The 18,222-nt window shown below is 41.2% G+C and overlaps 1 protein-coding gene across 11 annotated transcripts in view; it reads left to right on the top strand.

Annotated features, from left to right (window-relative positions):
* The window catches only part of GRIN2B (glutamate ionotropic receptor NMDA type subunit 2B), a 287,257-nt gene that overhangs the window by 192,211 nt on the left and 76,824 nt on the right, over positions 1-18,222 (top strand). For all 11 annotated transcript variants that reach the window (XM_083698538.1, XM_083698545.1, XM_083698544.1 and 8 more), the window contains one exon: positions 12,638-12,752. In XM_083698538.1, the coding sequence (XP_083554664.1) occupies positions 12,638-12,752 (115 nt within the window). The remainder of the gene's footprint in view (positions 1-12,637; positions 12,753-18,222) is intronic.

The raw sequence follows: 18,222 nt of genomic DNA on the forward strand, positions 1-18,222 counted from the left end.
CCCACTTACCTGTAAGTAAGTCCCATTAACCTAAAAGAGACTTCTGTTCTGTGAATGGTTAATGAGTACTTAGACATCAGCTTCTGCACAGTTGGAGACTCGCAAAAGCCTCTTTGCAAAGGTCCATCTCAAATGCCTGCTGAGGCAGCCAAGGCGGGGTCACCTGCTGTTGCAAAAAAGGGAGCCCGTTTGCACAAGCAAATCAGCAAGATCCCGGCTGCTTAGGAACAGGGTCAGTGCAGAGAGTAGTGGCATGGAGGTGCAGCTCCTTTGGCCATCAATGGTATGTATCCCAGCAAAAAAGTGACTATTTAAAAGCTGGGCAGGTGAGACAAGCAGAGGTGCATCCAGAGAAGAAGAAAACCAGGGTGAAGCTCTTTTTCCTCTCTACGCCTAAGGCCTAGGCAGAAGCCCCGGGGAAGGGCTGAATTGCCAGCTACTGGGTCTGCCTCATGACAAGTGAATAATTTAGAAAGCAGAAGAATACCTGATTCAAGTTCACTGAAAGGATTGAGAGGCAACACTTGGTAGCAGAGGACTGTTAGTGCAAAATATGTAATAGAGAATCCAGTAGTCCAGAATAAAAGAATATTTTTTTCATTATTATTATTTATTTACTGTATTTATAGTGTGCCTTTCAGCCTGAAGTCTCCCATAAGCATAGGGATATATGCAATTCACCAGATTCACTTCATTATTGTGGAATCTGTTCCCCCCCCCCCCCCCCAAGTTGTGTCACATGCTGGAACTGTTTTTTATTAACTTGGGAGGGAAGGTATATCTTAGAAGTTATAATTCCAAACTTTTCAATGCTTTATGGAGTCTTCCAGTGGTCTGCTTTTGAGTCATTACCTTTATCAAATAAATATGCAACTATTTGAATTTTGGGGACTGAGGAAAGTCTGAAACCAAATATATACCGGGTGGCTTTTGTTCCTTAATGTTTCTAACTAGTGTCTTTGATGCAGGTCTTGATAAAACATCTCAGTCTAGATTATCATGGGTCATTGGTACTAAATCCTTCCAGAAGGAGTCTCTAAGAGCAGACAGCATGTGACCCAATAGTGTTTTTTTGAATACAGGTTAAAAACTGGGTTTAGTGCACCCAGCAGAATTAGAAAGATTTTAAAGCCTCATATATTTGCTGCATATGTTACCGACATAACCATTAAAAAGTTAGGAAGTCATTAGAGTCCTCATCCAACCCTTGCAACCTACAACTTGTGACTTCATCATCCTAACATTACTTCACCCACATTTACCACCCACTGCACACATGCCTTCTGTCTCCACATGCCTTCTGCTTGAGTTCAGGAACTGGGCTTCTTTCCCAGTTCCTTTGTTTTCCCATGTCTCTCTCCCTACATATGAAGTGCGGGGGACAGCAGTTCAGTGCCTTTTTTTTTTTTTTTGGTACATCAGTGCTTTTGTCCATAAATCATCAGTTCTGCAGATATTGCTTTCATTATACCAAATATCCCTCAGGTACTGATGTCTTGCTGCAAATATTAACCTCTGCTGTGGCTATTGTTTGCCTCTGCTTCAAGTTTCTTCACCACTTTCTATTGCCCATCTATGTGTCAGACACATTTCCTCTCTTTCATCGCTCTCATCCAGAAATGCTATGCACATCTTTCCTTTTAACCCTTTATTGAACTGCTTGTGAGAAATCATCCATTCCCCCCACTGCTCACCAGGCACCCTATTGCATATTCCATGAGCATCTATTCTTCTTATACCTCCTGCAGTTGCAGGTTATCTCCCCTCCTCAGTGTCTCTGTGTTGAGACAAGCCACTGAGCCAATAAGTCAGGCTTGCAACGACGGAGAATGGAATCCTGTTACAGAGCTAAACAAGTTATCAATTACCCTAAATGAAGGAGAATCAAGTTTTACGAGTTGATATATATATATTTTTTAAAAGTCAGACCTCCATTTGTTGTATTATCAGAAGATGTAAAGTGTGCATGTATGTGTGTAGCTTGGAATTTTCTGTATGGCGACTGTGTTGAGCAAAACAAGGTAACACTTTAATGAGGAAACGTGTTTAAATATTTGATGTGTACAAATTTTCCCAAAGAATTAGAGAATTCATTTGCTCACTGAAGCATTTGCATGTCCAATTGGGAGACGAAATCTTACCAGTGAAGTGTGAAACTGCTTTGAGTGCAAAGCTTAGCATGCTTCTTTCTCTGGGGTAGCACAAAAAAATCCTCTCCCCCACCATTATTAGTTTTGGTTCTGAATGAAGAATTGCCAAGCAAATAAGAGCCAATTGGTAATACATTTTGCTGACCATTGGATTTAAGGAAATAAATGACTGGCTGATAATTCTAAGAGATCCCTTGTAGAATTCTATACACGTGCATGGTATCTCAAAGCTGCCATGCTTAAAATCCCAGGATCTGATCATTGTTTGGAGGCTGAGAGAACTGTGCAACACTGCTGCTTGTGAGGGATGTTCAATATTGAACATTATTTTTATTTAAATGCTGTTCATTAAATGCTAAAGCACAACTACAAAAGTTTGATGCTGGCATTTCACAGCTTCCCAATATCACAGCCTGAGGACATTTGGCAAATGGCCTTTAGTGTTCTATCTGCAGATCTCAATTCTTTCACTACCTGGGTAGGCAAACTGCCCATGAGGGCTGATTTTAACAAAGAATCAAGAAGAAGAATTAAACAGATGAAGCAGCATTGGAAAAGGCTTGAAGCCACTTTAGATTTTAGATGAACAATTTTGCTTCTTTAAAGTAAGGTGACGTCTTGCAGCAAAGAACTGTATATGGCACTCTCCCCCACAGTTTTTTGTTTGCATTTTAATGAAGAACTACTAAGTTGCACTTCTCAAACCAGTACATGAACTGAAACACAGCTATACAAAATTCATACTTTCCCAAATTTTGCAGTGCAGCTTTTGAACTGCACAATGTGTACAAAATGCTCATTTTTTTGGGGGGGGGGGAGTGTGCATATTACTGAAAATGGTCAAAGCTGCATACAAAAAATGTGTCTACGAGGGAAAATATGCACTAAAATGCTGGTGAATTTCCATGATGAATTTTTAAAAAATGCAATTTGCTTATAGAAATGTAGAGCGCTGAATTTAAGATTGGAAAAATGACAAATCAAGAGAAACCCAACATGACAGATTTGTCCATCCTTAATCTCACAGCATCAGCTCATGCATGTGAGGGAAAAGTGACCATAAGCAAGACTCTGAGATCATGTGAGTACAGCATCCAGCAGCCCAGACTCCAAGTAACTGAAGGCATTTCTGGACATATTTTGCAAAATATGCCTATGATTTCAGACTATTTGTCCTTTTCTGTATCTGGCAGTGGGATAATTCTTGCCACATGAATAGAGCAGGCTTATCAGCTGTCACGCACGTGCCTCATGTCTATCTGCCTATTTAACAACCTTAATTACAGATTGGTGATACACCCAGGTTTCAGTGATACAAACCAGGTCAGCCCTTTCCTCCATGATTAAATCATAGAGCACTAATGTTTTATTTAACAGTGTTGTCAGATTAGGGGAGTTATAGGCTCCATCACCCAAATTCTGCAAGCTGAGAGGCAGCCAAGGAGAGGCAATGGTCTTCTACTAACCAATGTTCCTTCTATTGGGCTGCCTCCCAACACCATATCTCCCCTTGCCCATAACTACTGGGATGGCGATTCCCCTCCCTCCTTCCATTTCCCAAACACTACATATATATATATATATATATATATATATATATATATATGCAGGTTTTGGTGTCCTCGGGTGTCTTCCCGTGTAAAAGTTGGGGTGTCTAGGCGACGTTTCGACGAGGTCTCACTCGTCATCTTCAGGCTGGTGCTTTCGGCTTCTTGTTACTGGAACAGAGCGGGATCTCAATGTTTGAGTTCCTATAAATACTGTAGAGGGGGTGTGGTGTCTAGCCTCCAATGTTCTGGGCAGAGAGGAAGTTCCCAGGCTAGTGTGCCTTTTCTTCTTTTGTTCCTTAATTACTTGAGAGATACCTTGAGTGATTTCTTGAGTGATATCCTGAGTACCACTTAGGTGGGTCATTAGGTGTGGATTAGTTGCTAAAGTCTTTGTGTCTTGACCTCTTGAACTTTGTGAAGAGTTTTCCTGAGAAGATGGCTGTATTGCACTTAGTTGTGCTTTGGCTTGGCTTCGTGTATAGGGGCGAGCTGTGGTTTTGTGGCTTGTGTCAGCCAGATCTGTGTAGGGATTGCAGGGGGGTGCAGCATCCGGAGGTGCCACCATGGATTGGCTACTGGATGGTGTCAGTAATTCATCTGTGGAGAGGGTCTGGGTTTGGGTCTGGTATCTGGTATCACTCAAGGTATCTCTCAAGTAATTAAGGAACAAAAGAAGAAAAGGCACACTAGCCTGGGAACTTCCTCTCTGCCCAGAACATTGGAGGCTAGACACCACACCCCCTCTACAGTATTTATAGGAACTCAAACATTGAGATCCCGCTCTGTTCCAGTAACAAGAAGCCGAAAGCACCAGCCTGAAGATGACGAGTGAGACCTCGTCGAAACGTCGCCTAGACACCCCAACTTTTACACGGGAAGACACCCGAGGACACCAAAACCTGCATTCCTGTACCCGTGAAAATCTACGAAAGCATATATATATATATATATATATATATATATAAAATTAAAATACAAAGATATAAGTGGTCATTGGCTACAAAGATAATCACTTAATACCCTTTCCCAACAAGGATACTGGTAAGATTAAAGCACACAGGGCCAGGGCACCAATTTTTTATGTGCAAAATCTGAATGCTTTTTAGAGAACTGAAATAACCACATTTCCCAAGCTGCATAAACAGAATACTTTAATTCCATTATACTTCTTTTTAAAAACTTGCAATAGCATACAAATATATTAAAGTGCTTTTTACTCCTACCTAGCAGTACTTTGCAAAATAGTGCAATGACTGACAAATAAAGTACATGATAATTAATAGATGCTAACAGCTTAAATGCATGCAGTTCTTAGCAGCTTCATCGTATATTATGAAGTACATAACAATTTGTAGATCATATATTTCGAAGTGCATACCAATGCATGGAAGCTAACAGTTAAAGCTCACAATTCATTGCAGTTTGATCATATACTTTAAGATACTCTAAAATCACCTCTCATCAGTCTTTGCAGGGAGCCACTCTTTTGTTAACAGTAGTTGGCTTCAGCCACCTCCTTTGGTCTGGCCTCTCACCCCAGGCTCCCATTAAAGTAATCAAATAACCAAGAAACCTAGACTGTGCTGTTGTTGTTGGCAACCGTCTGTCTCAAGAGGCAATGGAGTGTGCCTCTGGGGGTGAAGTCAGACCACTGTGAAAGCAGCTACTAAGTCACCTCCCTGAGGCGCGAGCCTGGATAGTATGTCTGTATGACCTGGGCAAGACCCTCTTCTTGGCATTGCTGATGTGGTCCAAACGAAAGCAGAGCACTATGTTTGGCACCAGCTTGGCTGCAGGAGTTGCCAGAAGGAGGCGTACAAGGCACCATCCACCCATCTTAGGGACTCCACTCAGGATTTGTGTAGGGTGTTCTTAGCATTTTCTTCTCCTGAAAATATCCCACAAGGCAGGGCACGTTTAGGATCAGAGTTTTCCTTCTGCTATATGGGCTACCTTCTCAGGTTGATGAACCCCAACTGCTCTTCACTTCCCTCTACAGCATGTGCAGAAGCTGTCTTCTCCACCGTTGGACCCACTATTGGTCTCATCTGCTCAATCTGCTGGAGCCCGTCTTTGCATACAGTAGAAGTCCCTAACTCACCAAGGGCTTGACACCCATTGGCTACCGTCACCTGGTTTAGCCAGCCAGTCGAAATTGTTTCTTGGGTTGTGGCCACTGTCACATGTTGACAGCTTCTAGGAGCCACAGGTGAGAGCTGAGTGCAGGGTGGGGACCAAAGATGGACAAGCTACCGCCGAAGGAGCATGATGTGTCCCCCACTGGAGTAGTACCCCTAACACCCCATATATATATATATATATATATGCAGGTTTTGGTGTCCTCGGGTGTCTTCCCGTGTAAAAGTTGGGGTGTCTAGGCGACGTTTCGACGAGGTCTCACTCGTCATCTTCAGGCTGGTGCTTTCGGCTTCTTGTAACTGGAACAGAGCGGGATCTCAATGTTTGAGTTCCTATAAATACTGTAGAGGGGGTGTGGTGTCTAGCCTCCAATGTTCTGGGCAGAGAGGAAGTTCCCAGGCTAGTGTGCCTTTTCTTCTTTTGTTCCTTAATTACTTGAGAGATACCTTGAGTGATTTCTTGAGTGATATCCTGAGTACCACTTAGGTGGGTCATTAGGTGTGGATTAGTTGCTAAAGTCTTTGTGTCTTGACCTCTTGAACTTTGTGAAGAGTTTTCCTGAGAAGATGGCTGTATTGCACTTAGTTGTGCTTTGGCTTGGCTTCGTGTATAGGGGCGAGCTGTGGTTTTGTGGCTTGTGTCAGCCAGATCTGTGTAGGGATTGCAGGGGGGTGCAGCATCCGGAGGTGCCACCATGGATTGGCTACTGGATGGTGTCAGTAATTCATCTGTGGAGAGGGTCTGGGTTTGGGTCTGGTGTGGTTGATTGGTGTTGGCGTTCTGTGTGCCTCTGGATCTGGTGTCAGTTTTTGTGGGGAGGGCTAATTTCCAGATGTCTGGCAAGCGGGATGTGTCGTCACGCTTGTTCATGTTGTGAGGGTGTTTCTCTATCTCGATGGCTTCCATGATTATTCTCTTGTGGTGATGTTCCGTGTTAAAGAGCAATTTGGAATCTGCAAAATTAATTTCGTGTCCTGTTTCTTTCATGTGTTGGAAAAGAGAGGAAGTTTTTTCTTCTTTTTTGACGGCATTCTTGTGTTCTGCGATACGTGCATTTATTCGTCTGTTTGTTTGTCCAATGTACGTGGCTGGGCAGACTTTGCAGGGTATTTCATAGATCTCTTGGTTTTCCAACTGGATTTTATCCTTGGGGTTTCTGAGGATATTGGCTATTTTTTGGTTGGTGCAAAAGGCTGTTTTGATATTGTGTTTATGGAGGATTTTGCTAATTTTATCTGTAGTGCCCTTGATATAAGGAAGGAGGGCCATGCCATTGTTTTCTTCTGTGTCTTGGTTTTTTGGGGGTGTTTCCTTTTGGATTAGCTTCGTAATCCTGTTTTGCTGGTATCCATTGGCAATTAACACATTTGAGAGATTCTGTAACTCAGTTGTCAAGTGGTCTTTGTCAGCCAGGCGTTTGGTTCTGGAGATGAGAGTCTTGGCTACGGAGTTTATTTGTGCAGGGTGGTGGTGTGATTGTGCATGTAAGTAGCGGTTGGTGTGTGTTTTTTTCTGGTAGATAGTGTGTCCTAGGGAGCCATCAGGTTTTTTGTAGATTAGGACGTCAAGGAAGGGAAGTTGGTTGTTGGCTTCTATTTCCATAGTGAATTGTATTTTGGGGTGTAAGTTGTTGAGATGTGTGAGGAAGCTATCCAGTTTTTCCTTCCCGTGTGGCCAAATTACAAAGGTGTCGTCAACATATCTGAGCCAAAGTTTGGGTTTGTGTTCTGACTTGTCTAAAGCATTGGTTTCAAAGTGTTCCATGTACAGGTTTGCGATGACCGGTGAGAGGGGTGATCCCATAGGTGCTCCTTCTATCTGTTTGTATCTTTTATATATATATATATGCTTTCGTAGATTTTCACGGGTACAGGAATGGGTACACGGGTTTTCACGGGTACAGGAAGTTTTTTCTTCTTTTTTGACGGCATTCTTGTGTTCTGCGATACGTGCATTTATTCGTCTGTTTGTTTGTCCAATGTACGTGGCTGGGCAGACTTTGCAGGGTATTTCATAGATCCCTTGGTTTTCCAACTGGATTTTATCCTTGGGGTTTCTGAGGATATTGGCTATTTTTTGGTTGGTGCAAAAGGCTGTTTTGATATTGTGTTTATGGAGGATTTTGCTAATTTTATCTGTGGTGCCCTTGATATAAGAAAAAACTTCCTCTCTTTTCCAACACATGAAAGAAACAGGACACGAAATTAATTTTGCAGATTCCAAATTGCTCTTTAACACGGAACATCACCACAAGAGAATAATCATGGAAGCCATCGAGATAGAGAAACACCCTCACAACATGAACAAGCGTGACGACACATCCCGCTTGCCAGACATCTGGAAATTAGCCCTCCCCACAAAAACTGACACCAGATCCAGAGGCACACAGAACGCCAACACCAATCAACCACACCAGACCCAAACCCAGACCCTCTCCACAGATGAATTACTGACACCATCCAGTAGCCAATCCATGGTGGCACCTCCGGATGCTGCACCCCCCTGCAATCCCTACACAGATCTGGCTGACACAAGCCACAAAACCACAGCTCGCCCCTATACACGAAGCCAAGCCAAAGCACAACTAAGTGCAATACAGCCATCTTCTCAGGAAAACTCTTCACAAAGTTCAAGAGGTCAAGACACAAAGACTTTAGCAACTAATCCACACCTAATGACCCACCTAAGTGGTACTCAGGATATCACTCAAGAAATCACTCAAGGTATCTCTCAAGTAATTAAGGTATCACTCAAGGTATCTCTCAAGTAATTAAGGAACAAAAGAAGAAAAGGCACACTAGCCTGGGAACTTCCTCTCTGCCCAGAACATTGGAGGCTAGACACCACACCCCCTCTACAGTATTTATAGGAACTCAAACATTGAGATCCCGCTCTGTTCCAGTAACAAGAAGCCGAAAGCACCAGCCTGAAGATGACGAGTGAGACCTCGTCGAAACGTCGCCTAGACACCCCAACTTTTACACGGGAAGACACCCGAGGACACCAAAACCTGCATATATATATATATATATATATATATATAAACACCCCATATATTTAATGCACATTTAATACAACTCTATTTGTTGTGTTAGTTATAGAACCCTCCTTGGGTGAGATCCAGGGAAGGAGCTGTGCTCCATGTGTGAACGGCAGATTGATTTCACATCCACACACCCTAAGGCTGTCTACATACCATACATTTAAAGCATACATACATACATGCATACCATACATACATACATACATACAATGGTATCTCGGGTTACATACGCTTCAGGTTACATACGCTTCAGGTTACACACTCCGCTAACCCAGAAATAGTGCTTCAAGTTAAGAATTTTGCTACAAGATAAGAATAGAAATCGTGCTCCGGCAGCGTGGCAGCTGCAGGAGGCCCCATTAGCTAAAGTGGTGCTTCAGGTTAAGAACAGTTTCAGGTTAAGAACGGATCTCCAGAACGAATTAAGTACTTAACCCGAGGTACCACTGTACCATACATTTAAAACATACATACATACATACATACATACACATACATTTAAAGCATACATACCACATATTTAATGCACATCATTTCCCCTAAAGGACCCTGGGAACTGTAGATTACTGTACTGCACACAGAGCTGTAATTTCCAGGATCCTCTGAAAGAAATCACATGCCTGAAATGTATCGTATGTACTTGACCTTAGAGTATGTATGTGAAACCAACCTACCTTTTGCACAGGGCAGCTCCACCCAACACAGCTCCTTCGCTGGAGCTCACCCAGAGAGGGGTCTATTACTAATACAACAAAGAGAATGCTTCCTGTTCCTCACTCCTCCCACAAAAGATGACTGACTTTGGTGTAACCCCATGCTGTTGAGCAGCCCACTGCCCAAGGCAGCACCTCCTTTTATCCCAAGGTCATGCCCAGAACTGACTCAGGTGCTGAGGAATTCAAGGGTTAGCCTCACTTCCTTTTGCTTGCATTCTGGAGCTGCTAAAAAAATAATATCTCAATGCACTTAAAGCAGCACAATTCCTCGACAGGGCAGATGTTCCAGGAGGAGGGGGGAAATAAAACAAAACAATCTGGCACCCCTTTTCTGTTGTTGTCAGCTCTTCTTCTTCTTAATCTTATTGACTCAGATGATGCTGAGGGGCATTTTATGTTTATACACACGCCACACCCTATAAGCTATTGAAAGCATTATGGGCCAACATCAGTAAGATTTGTTTTGGCAGAAGCTGCATGTTTCACATATGTCTCTACTTTTTCAAAAATAATGCTTTATATTTTGCATCTCGTAGTTGGAAATTGATTCATGAATAAAAAAAAATCAACATATATTCATAAGCTCCTCACACAGACCAATTCTATGCAAATTTAGTCAGAAATTACTGTCATTGAAGTCAGTGGAATTTACTTCTAAGTAAGCATCTTTAGGATCAGGCTGTCAATCATTCTGAAGAGACGTTGTTCAATGAGGCATTTTGCTTTCCTTCATCCTTTCCATTTTGGTTTGCTGTTTCTAACTTCTTTTCAAATCTACATTGGCTTGGATCCAGATTCAGAGTTGTCTTTCCATGGACAGATAGCCTTCTTTTGTGGATGGAAGGAATTGAGACTCCTGCTGGAGAAGGGAGGGGGATTTTTTTTTGTCAATTTCCCTCTGCTGCCCCCAGCACCACTTCCCATGCTATCCCAAAGGGCCCCCGCCTTTTCAGAGGGCACTCAGGGCTTCAAGGGGACATTAAAAACCTGCAGAAATTGCCTCCCACCCTTTCTCCAGTGGGAGCATCCCATGAGCAGAGTTCCACTCGTGGGACTTCTGGATCCAAACCACAATGATGACAATAGTACAGTGACTTAAGGTTATAACAAATCTTCATTTTACAACACATTAAATGTTTGTATTTCTATGGATTCCTTTTGTGTCTCTACACTTCTTTCTGTCTTGTTCTCAGCTGCTTCAGCCCAGCTATTAGGCATGGAGTTTTTTACACTTCAAATTGTACATCTTGCTGAGAGAGAGATTTCTGGTATTCTTGCCATGCACCCTAATTTTGTTATCTCATGTTTGTTGTTCTAATATTAGCAGATTTTTCACTTAGCACAGTGGCACTAGGACTGCTGAGCATATGTAGAGTATGGGGCTTCTGACTTCACTGATGGTAATCTGTTTTCAGTACTGAACTTTGAATCATGTTAAGTGACAGCAGAGACATGAGTGCCCCGAGTTTCTTCAGAGTGCATTTCTGTTAATACTGAATGGGACTTTCTTTGTTCTTTGTGGACAATGAACACAGGAGCCCAGGAGCTTCTGGACTTGCAAATATATTGGCTGGCAGGGACATCATCTGAATTAAAAGTGAACATCTCCTTTGTCATGGATGCAATAAGGGAGTTTCACAGGAAATCTAAATGAGAAATGCTGTTGTACTAATGTTATGGGCAAGCGAAGCAAAAAAGTATTTTAACTTCCAGCAAAACATCATACAATATATAGTAGAATTTATATGAAATGTTGCAACATGAAAAAGAAGAAGATGAAAGTTACATCCATATGTGATGGGACTGTGAACAAGCAAGGACATATTGGCTAAAAATAAGAAATATGATAGAATTAATAACATGCCAAATTAGAGATGGATCTGTTATTATCTTTATTAAGCTGCAAAAGGAATTTAACTTTGCAGCATTGTTAAAAGCTTTTGTACACGGTAGCAGCAGCAAGAATATGATATGCCATAAAACAGAGATTAACATCATTTCCTTCTGAGGAAGAATGGGAACATAAAACGTATAACTGTGCAGTAATGTCTGTTGGTGCAATCTTTACCTTGGCTGCTGGTGCAACAGGACCCACACTGGGCCTAATGCTGTCACATGATGCAATGGATTCTAGGTTGGATTACACAGTTGGTTAACCAATTATATTAGAGTAAGTGAAGAAAGAGTAAAAATAGATCTTTGTTGGAGTGAAAACTGTTTATTGAATTTTGGCAAAATAAAAAGTACATACTTTTACAAATATTACGGTACATGCTTACTTAATTTGTTTTAATAGGTAAGTATAGTGGGCGATAGTCAATGCTAGTCCTACTCAGGTAGTCCCACTGAATGTATAATACTAACTTAGGTTTATTAATGTCAATGGAACTTCTCTGAGTAGGACTTAGTTGATTGAAACCCAAAGTGTAAAGAATACCACAGGTGCATATAGTGAAAACCTTAATGGGCTGTGTCTTCTCTCTGAGCAACCCCCTCCCCTCCACCTCAACTCAACTCAGCTCAGTTCAGCTCAAGGCAAGCAATTAAACTAAATGGCTTTCTTCCAATTAGCATTTTATTGAATTGTTTAAAAATATTATTATTTAAGTGTTATTATGCAGAGTAATTGTATACATGTTCGCATATTTATACACACATGGCTATGTGATAATTTCTTTGCATAACAATATCTATTTCATTTATTTAGAAAATGAAATAAAATAATGACAACATTTTCAATAGAAATTTAGCTAGGGAAAAAAATCATAATCACATCAGCAAGGCCCATTTCATGAAACAGGTGAGATTGCTTTCTTCGGAAATCTTTGTATATCTATGGATTCCTTTTGTTTCTCTTTCCTTCTGTCTCTTCTTTCTTTCTGCTTCCTGATTTGTTCCCAGCTGCTCCAGGCTAGCCATTAGTGTTCTCAGTGGTTTTTTTACACTTCAAATTGTACATCCTACTGAGAGAGAGATTCCTGGTATTCTTGCCATGCACCCTAATTTTGTTATCTTCATTTCTCTCTCTTTCTTCTCTAGGTACCTGATTAATGTCACGTTTGAAGGGAGGAATTTGTCTTTCAGTGAGGACGGCTACCAGATGCACCCAAAATTGGTTATCATCCTTTTGACCAAGACGAGGACGTGGGACAGGGTAGGATATGTTTGGTAACTCTCAGGCTAGGGCTGGGAGGCAAAGGGGTAGAGATGTTCTTCTAAGGGCTAGTAGAGATTCAAGAAGTAGAGTTTGCCAGCCATTTCTCATCTCAGAGGTTCATTTGAGACAGTTGTTTACTGAATAACACATGAGCATGCATGGTTAATATTGTAATGAGATGCTTCTTTAGTTTGCCTGAAACTTCCATAGGTTTTATTTTATATTGTAATCTGTAGTTTGTAGCCCTCCTGTACAACAGAACCTACGCAGAGATGGAATCACCTGACGAATCTCCAGTTCAGTGATCACGTGGTGTTATTGCGTCAGTTACCCCTTTGCATTTTACATGTGATGTTAACATACCCAATGACAATTATGATGCGTTGGCAAGTAAGGAGATACTAGATCAGTCTGTACATCCCTGCAGTTGTGGCTCCCCCTACGAATGAGCATAAACTGAAGCCTGACGATACCATGGTTGCCATCCTGTGTAATTCGGCTGCAGTCCTTTGCACACTCAACTGGGAGTTAGCTCTGTTGAACACAGTGGGACTCACTTTTGAGAAAATGTGCGTAGAATTACACATTTAATCCCACTGAGGCCAGTAAGGTTTAAGCAGATTAATTGTGAGCACAGTTGCAGCATATGAGAGGAGATACTTTATTTTCATTGAACTGGCTCTATCAAAACAAGATGATGGGAGGCTGAGAGATCATCGGCAAGGTGACCACAACAATGTCACAGGAGAAATAAATGTAAATGTTGTATCTTGTCTCTCTTTAGTTCGGAACCTCCTGTATACTAGATATGCCGCATGTTGCACATTTCATAATTTTTTTGTGTTCGGTAATCTTATCTGGAGACATAAGCCTACTATCTCAGATGCACAGAGTATTAACTTAACTTGTTAGGCATATATGTACAGAGAGAAAGAAAATGGGAAACTTGAGCCCAAAAGCCATGAAATGCAAACAGTTTTTTCTCTATATCTGTGTACATACTCTCACATACCAATGGGGCATAACAAGTCATGCACCTAATGATGCGGGCTTTATCCCATGAAAATCTTTTGGCACAGGTAATCTATTAATCTCTAAAGTGTCACAATCCTCGTTGTGTGTGTGTGTATGTGTGCTTGATGTAACAGAGTAACACAGTCATCCCTCTGCAATTTGTCACCACTGATAGATAAGAAGCCAAAGAAAAACATGTAGAGCCGAGAAATGCATCATCAGCACACTGGTGACAGTTCAGGCCACTTCCCCTGGAATTTTCCCTAATTCTTGTAGCCTCATGTTTATTTTAAAGAGAGTGAATGTCAGAAGGAATAGTGCCCCCACCCTCACTCCAAGATACATAATGTAGACAAGTGGATAATGAGTAGTCAGCTATAACGGCTTGCTGTGCTTTCCCTGGAAGGAGTGAATGGAAGAAAGGAGTCAGATGCTATTCCATCCAGCCCTGGGAACAGCATGCAACCCCTTTGAGCAGAGGTGGGTAACCTGTGGCACTCCTGGTGTTGCTGGACTGCTGCTCCTATCAGCCCTGACCACTGGCCATACTGGCTGGTGATAATGGGAATTGGAGTCCAACAACATATGGAAGGCCACAGGTTCCTACCCATGCCTTAGAGCAGCCTTTCTCAACCTTGGGTCCCCAGATGCTTTTGGCCTATAACTCCCATCATCCCTAGCAAGGCTAGAGCTCAGGGATGATGGCAGTTGTAGTCCAACAACATCTGGGGACTCAAGGTTGAGAAACACTGCCTTAGAGGCTGATAGATCTTGCCTTATCCCTAGAAGCATCTGATCCCTGTTCATCAGTAGGTTATCCTTCATGTTTTCCAGGCTTAATGTATGAACCTTCTGAGATGCTATCTGACTCTCTCTTGCCTTCTTTCAAACATTCTCCATTCTTACTCTATTCTAAGTATGAATAGATAGAGAGCGCCAATCTTTTCTCTTAAAGAGACTTTTTCTTGTGCACTTCATCTAGCTCACTCTGAAATGGCTGACATCACTTTGGCAACAGACACTGCAGGTGTTCTTTTAGGACTATGTGTGTGAGAGAAGAGCATTCTACTGCAGCTACATCACTGGAGCTGGAGACTTTTAATGCTCAAGATTTGATTTACACTCACCCTCAGCAAAAGAATGGCAATTTCAGTGAGCTCTCTTTTGCATTTGCTCCTTTTAGAATATAAGCTTAATAAAACTAATCTTCTCAGTTTTGATCTGGTAACAGTCCTAATCCACTCGCATAATAACCTAGAGGATGATCTGAAGACACATGATGAGGGCCTGCTGCTGATGTTGAACCAGTCTAGCACTTCAAGCTTCCTGGATGAGAGACCACTGTGAAATATACGTGTTCAGCTCTGAGCTGTGCAAAGGAAGAGTGGGGTAGATGTGGAATCATATGTAATAATAGCAAACTTAGTTCTCCGAGTGCCTGTCCCTATAGCCATGTATCCACAACAGGGAATTCTTAGCAGGCTTGGGGGAATTCTAAGATTTCCAGAAACAAAAAAATAAAAAATATTATTTTTTGGGGGGGGGGGAGCAAAGTTAAATGGGCAACACCAAAACAGCCCACTGAAGGCTGAACAGTGGGTATGGTATGCTGACTGACGGAAGGATATGGGGGACAAAGGAAAACTGGCAGGAAAGGGAGAGAAATTGTGTCCTGGAAGAGGGCACGGGTGGCTGGAACCCTGAATAAGAATACTCCAACAAATTGCCTTTGCTCATATGGAAATGTGACCATTCTCTTCATGCAATTGCTCATGCAGCTCTATTTTACTGAATGCAAACATTGAGCCTGGACACTCTTAACCATGGGTAGGCAAACTAAGGCCTTCTCAACTAAGGCCTGCAGACGGTCCGGGAATCAGAGTGTTTTTACATGAGTAGAATGTGTGCTTTTATTTAAAATTCATCTCTGGGCTATTTGTGGGGCATAGGAATGCGTTCATTTCCCCCTAAAAATATACTCCAGCCCACCACAAGGTTTGAGGGACAGTGGACCAGCCCCCTGCTGAAAAAGTTTGCTGACCCCTGCCCTTACGCATACCAAAGCAAACGTCATGCAGAATAAGTTTCTTTATGCAGAGCACCAGCTGTATATACCTCCAGGATAGCAGCATCAATACGTTTTAGGAATCTGTCATTATGCTTTTCTTGCTGAGCATTTCTAACTAGCTAGGAGCACAGTGAGTGATCTCCCTGGACATAGGGGTCTTGGTCAACGTGGTGTCAAAAAACCCAAAAACAAACCCTACATTAGGGAGTCATGCGATCTCTGTGTACATTTAATTCATGTGAAGGTTTCTATTACTTTCAGAAGGTTTATATTACCTTACCACAATCAAGCACACTGCAATAATTTAATAAACAAATTGAGAGACCTTAAACCTTGCACTGAAATTCATCTTAGACTCTCACAAACTTTAGAATGCTTTCAGCATTTTAGACCAAATGATGACATCCTTTTCAGCATTTCATAACTAAATTATGACATCCTTTTATCTCATAAAGTCCAATCTTTATATGTATAATTACAACCTATAACTTTGGTGTATGTTATTACACAAACCCTTTCATGGATTTTGTGTAGCATTGTGAGTCCAGGTCAGCACTGTCACAATGAGACACCCGACAACCACAGTCCTTGCACACAATCTCATTCCACTTTGCAAGGCTGCCTACTCCCTTCAGTAGTTTATTAATAAGTTTGTCCACTGATTTCTACTCTTGTTGCATGATTGGAAGAGCATTACAACTGTTTCAGCTTGGAATTTCTATGTTTCCCCTTCAAGAACATCTTAGATTTCTGTTTGTCTCCATATTTAGAAAACTGGCAGAATCATGCTGAATAATCACTTGTTTCTTAATGCCTCCATTGTAAACATGTGTTGCTTCTCCTTTTTTTCCTGGACATATTCAAATTAACTCTTAAAATAAAAGTACGCAGGGCTGTCTTACTTTCTCTGACCACAAAACCCTTTGATCCTCCAGGGGCTTGTAATGTGTGCTATTATTTCTGCTTGCTCTCAGAAAAGGTCGTGTCAGAGTTTATAGGTATCCTCTCCAGGGCCCTGCAGGAATCACAGATACCTGGGAAAACATCAAGACATGGATCGTTCATAGCTGATTGGTGCAATCTTTTTCATCCACAGTAGATAGGTTTTGAGAGTGAGGTACACAAAGGAAGAACCAAATCCCATGTTCGTACTGTCGCTATGATGTAACTCTCTGTCAGTAAGGTGGAATGTACCACATGTCACTGCATCCTATTTAACCTAAAAATAATTGGTTGTGTCTTTTCCACTGTGAGTCAAAAAATACTCCTTGTCAATGCGCTGTTATGCCAAGCATCAAGGATACAACATCTCAGTAGGGTCCAGAATCTTTTAATAAGTTATGAGATGCATTTTCTATTAGATATGTGCTATTCCCAGTGCTCTCCGCAGAAGCAAGGAAGCATTGGAAAGCTCACATTTTTGCTGACCTTCATTATTAGGACAAGTCTCCTTTGTATCTTTCTTGAAGAAAACTAGTAAATACATCTCATGTCATCTTCTGTTCTTCCCATGATGCTTCCTTATCTTATTAAATGGTGAATGGTTTTTCCTGGATGATGCTGTACAAAAGGAAGTATGGAAGACTCCAAAAATGAGTCTGGGCATCTATTTCACCACAAGGACTTGATAATATTGTATTAGTGTGAACTGGGGATACTTGAAGAATTTGATGTTTGTGAACTCCAATGCAAACTGATCAGATCGCCTCCTTCGAGACTGATATGCAGTTTAGTCCTTCTGATTTACTTACCCATAGCTTACATGCCACATTAAAGAAAACATATTGGTGAAGATTATTGTCTGGATTTTTCTGTTACAAATAGCATGTTCATAAGATGATTGATATCTTTAAATTTTGACTACTCAAACATTGTTAACAAGCACAAAAACAATCTTAGCTTTTAAAAAAATTATTTAAAGGAATGGATCTAATAATTGAAATGCAATAGAATCTTTAAAGCGTAGCTTTCTCATGGAGTCCCTCAGCTTCTGAATAGGGAAAAGTAACTAATTATAAAATTTCTTGGTCAGGTTTCAAACAGTTTTACTATTTTTTACAGACCTACTTTTGTTGTTCAGAAGAATAAGATAATCAAACATCTATTTTATGACAAATGCAGGTCTTTTACCTCTGCCTCTTTTGTAGGGATGCCACTAATGACTTTATGTGAAAATTGATGCCAGATCCTTTATTTTTAATGTTTTTAATATGATATTGTTTTAATTGTTGATATACAATATAGATACATCATAAACAGAATACAAAGCAAGAATCAAACATGACCTTTAATAAATTATTTACAATTCTGTTCTTTAATTTAAAGCTGACAGTCACATTAGCAAATAATTAAACAGCTTAATTCTCATACTCATACAGTTTTAAA

The sequence above is a fragment of the Podarcis gaigeae genome, assembly GCF_964106915.1.
Source record: "Podarcis gaigeae genome assembly, chromosome: 10".
NCBI classification, from domain to species: Eukaryota; Metazoa; Chordata; class Lepidosauria; order Squamata; family Lacertidae; genus Podarcis; species Podarcis gaigeae.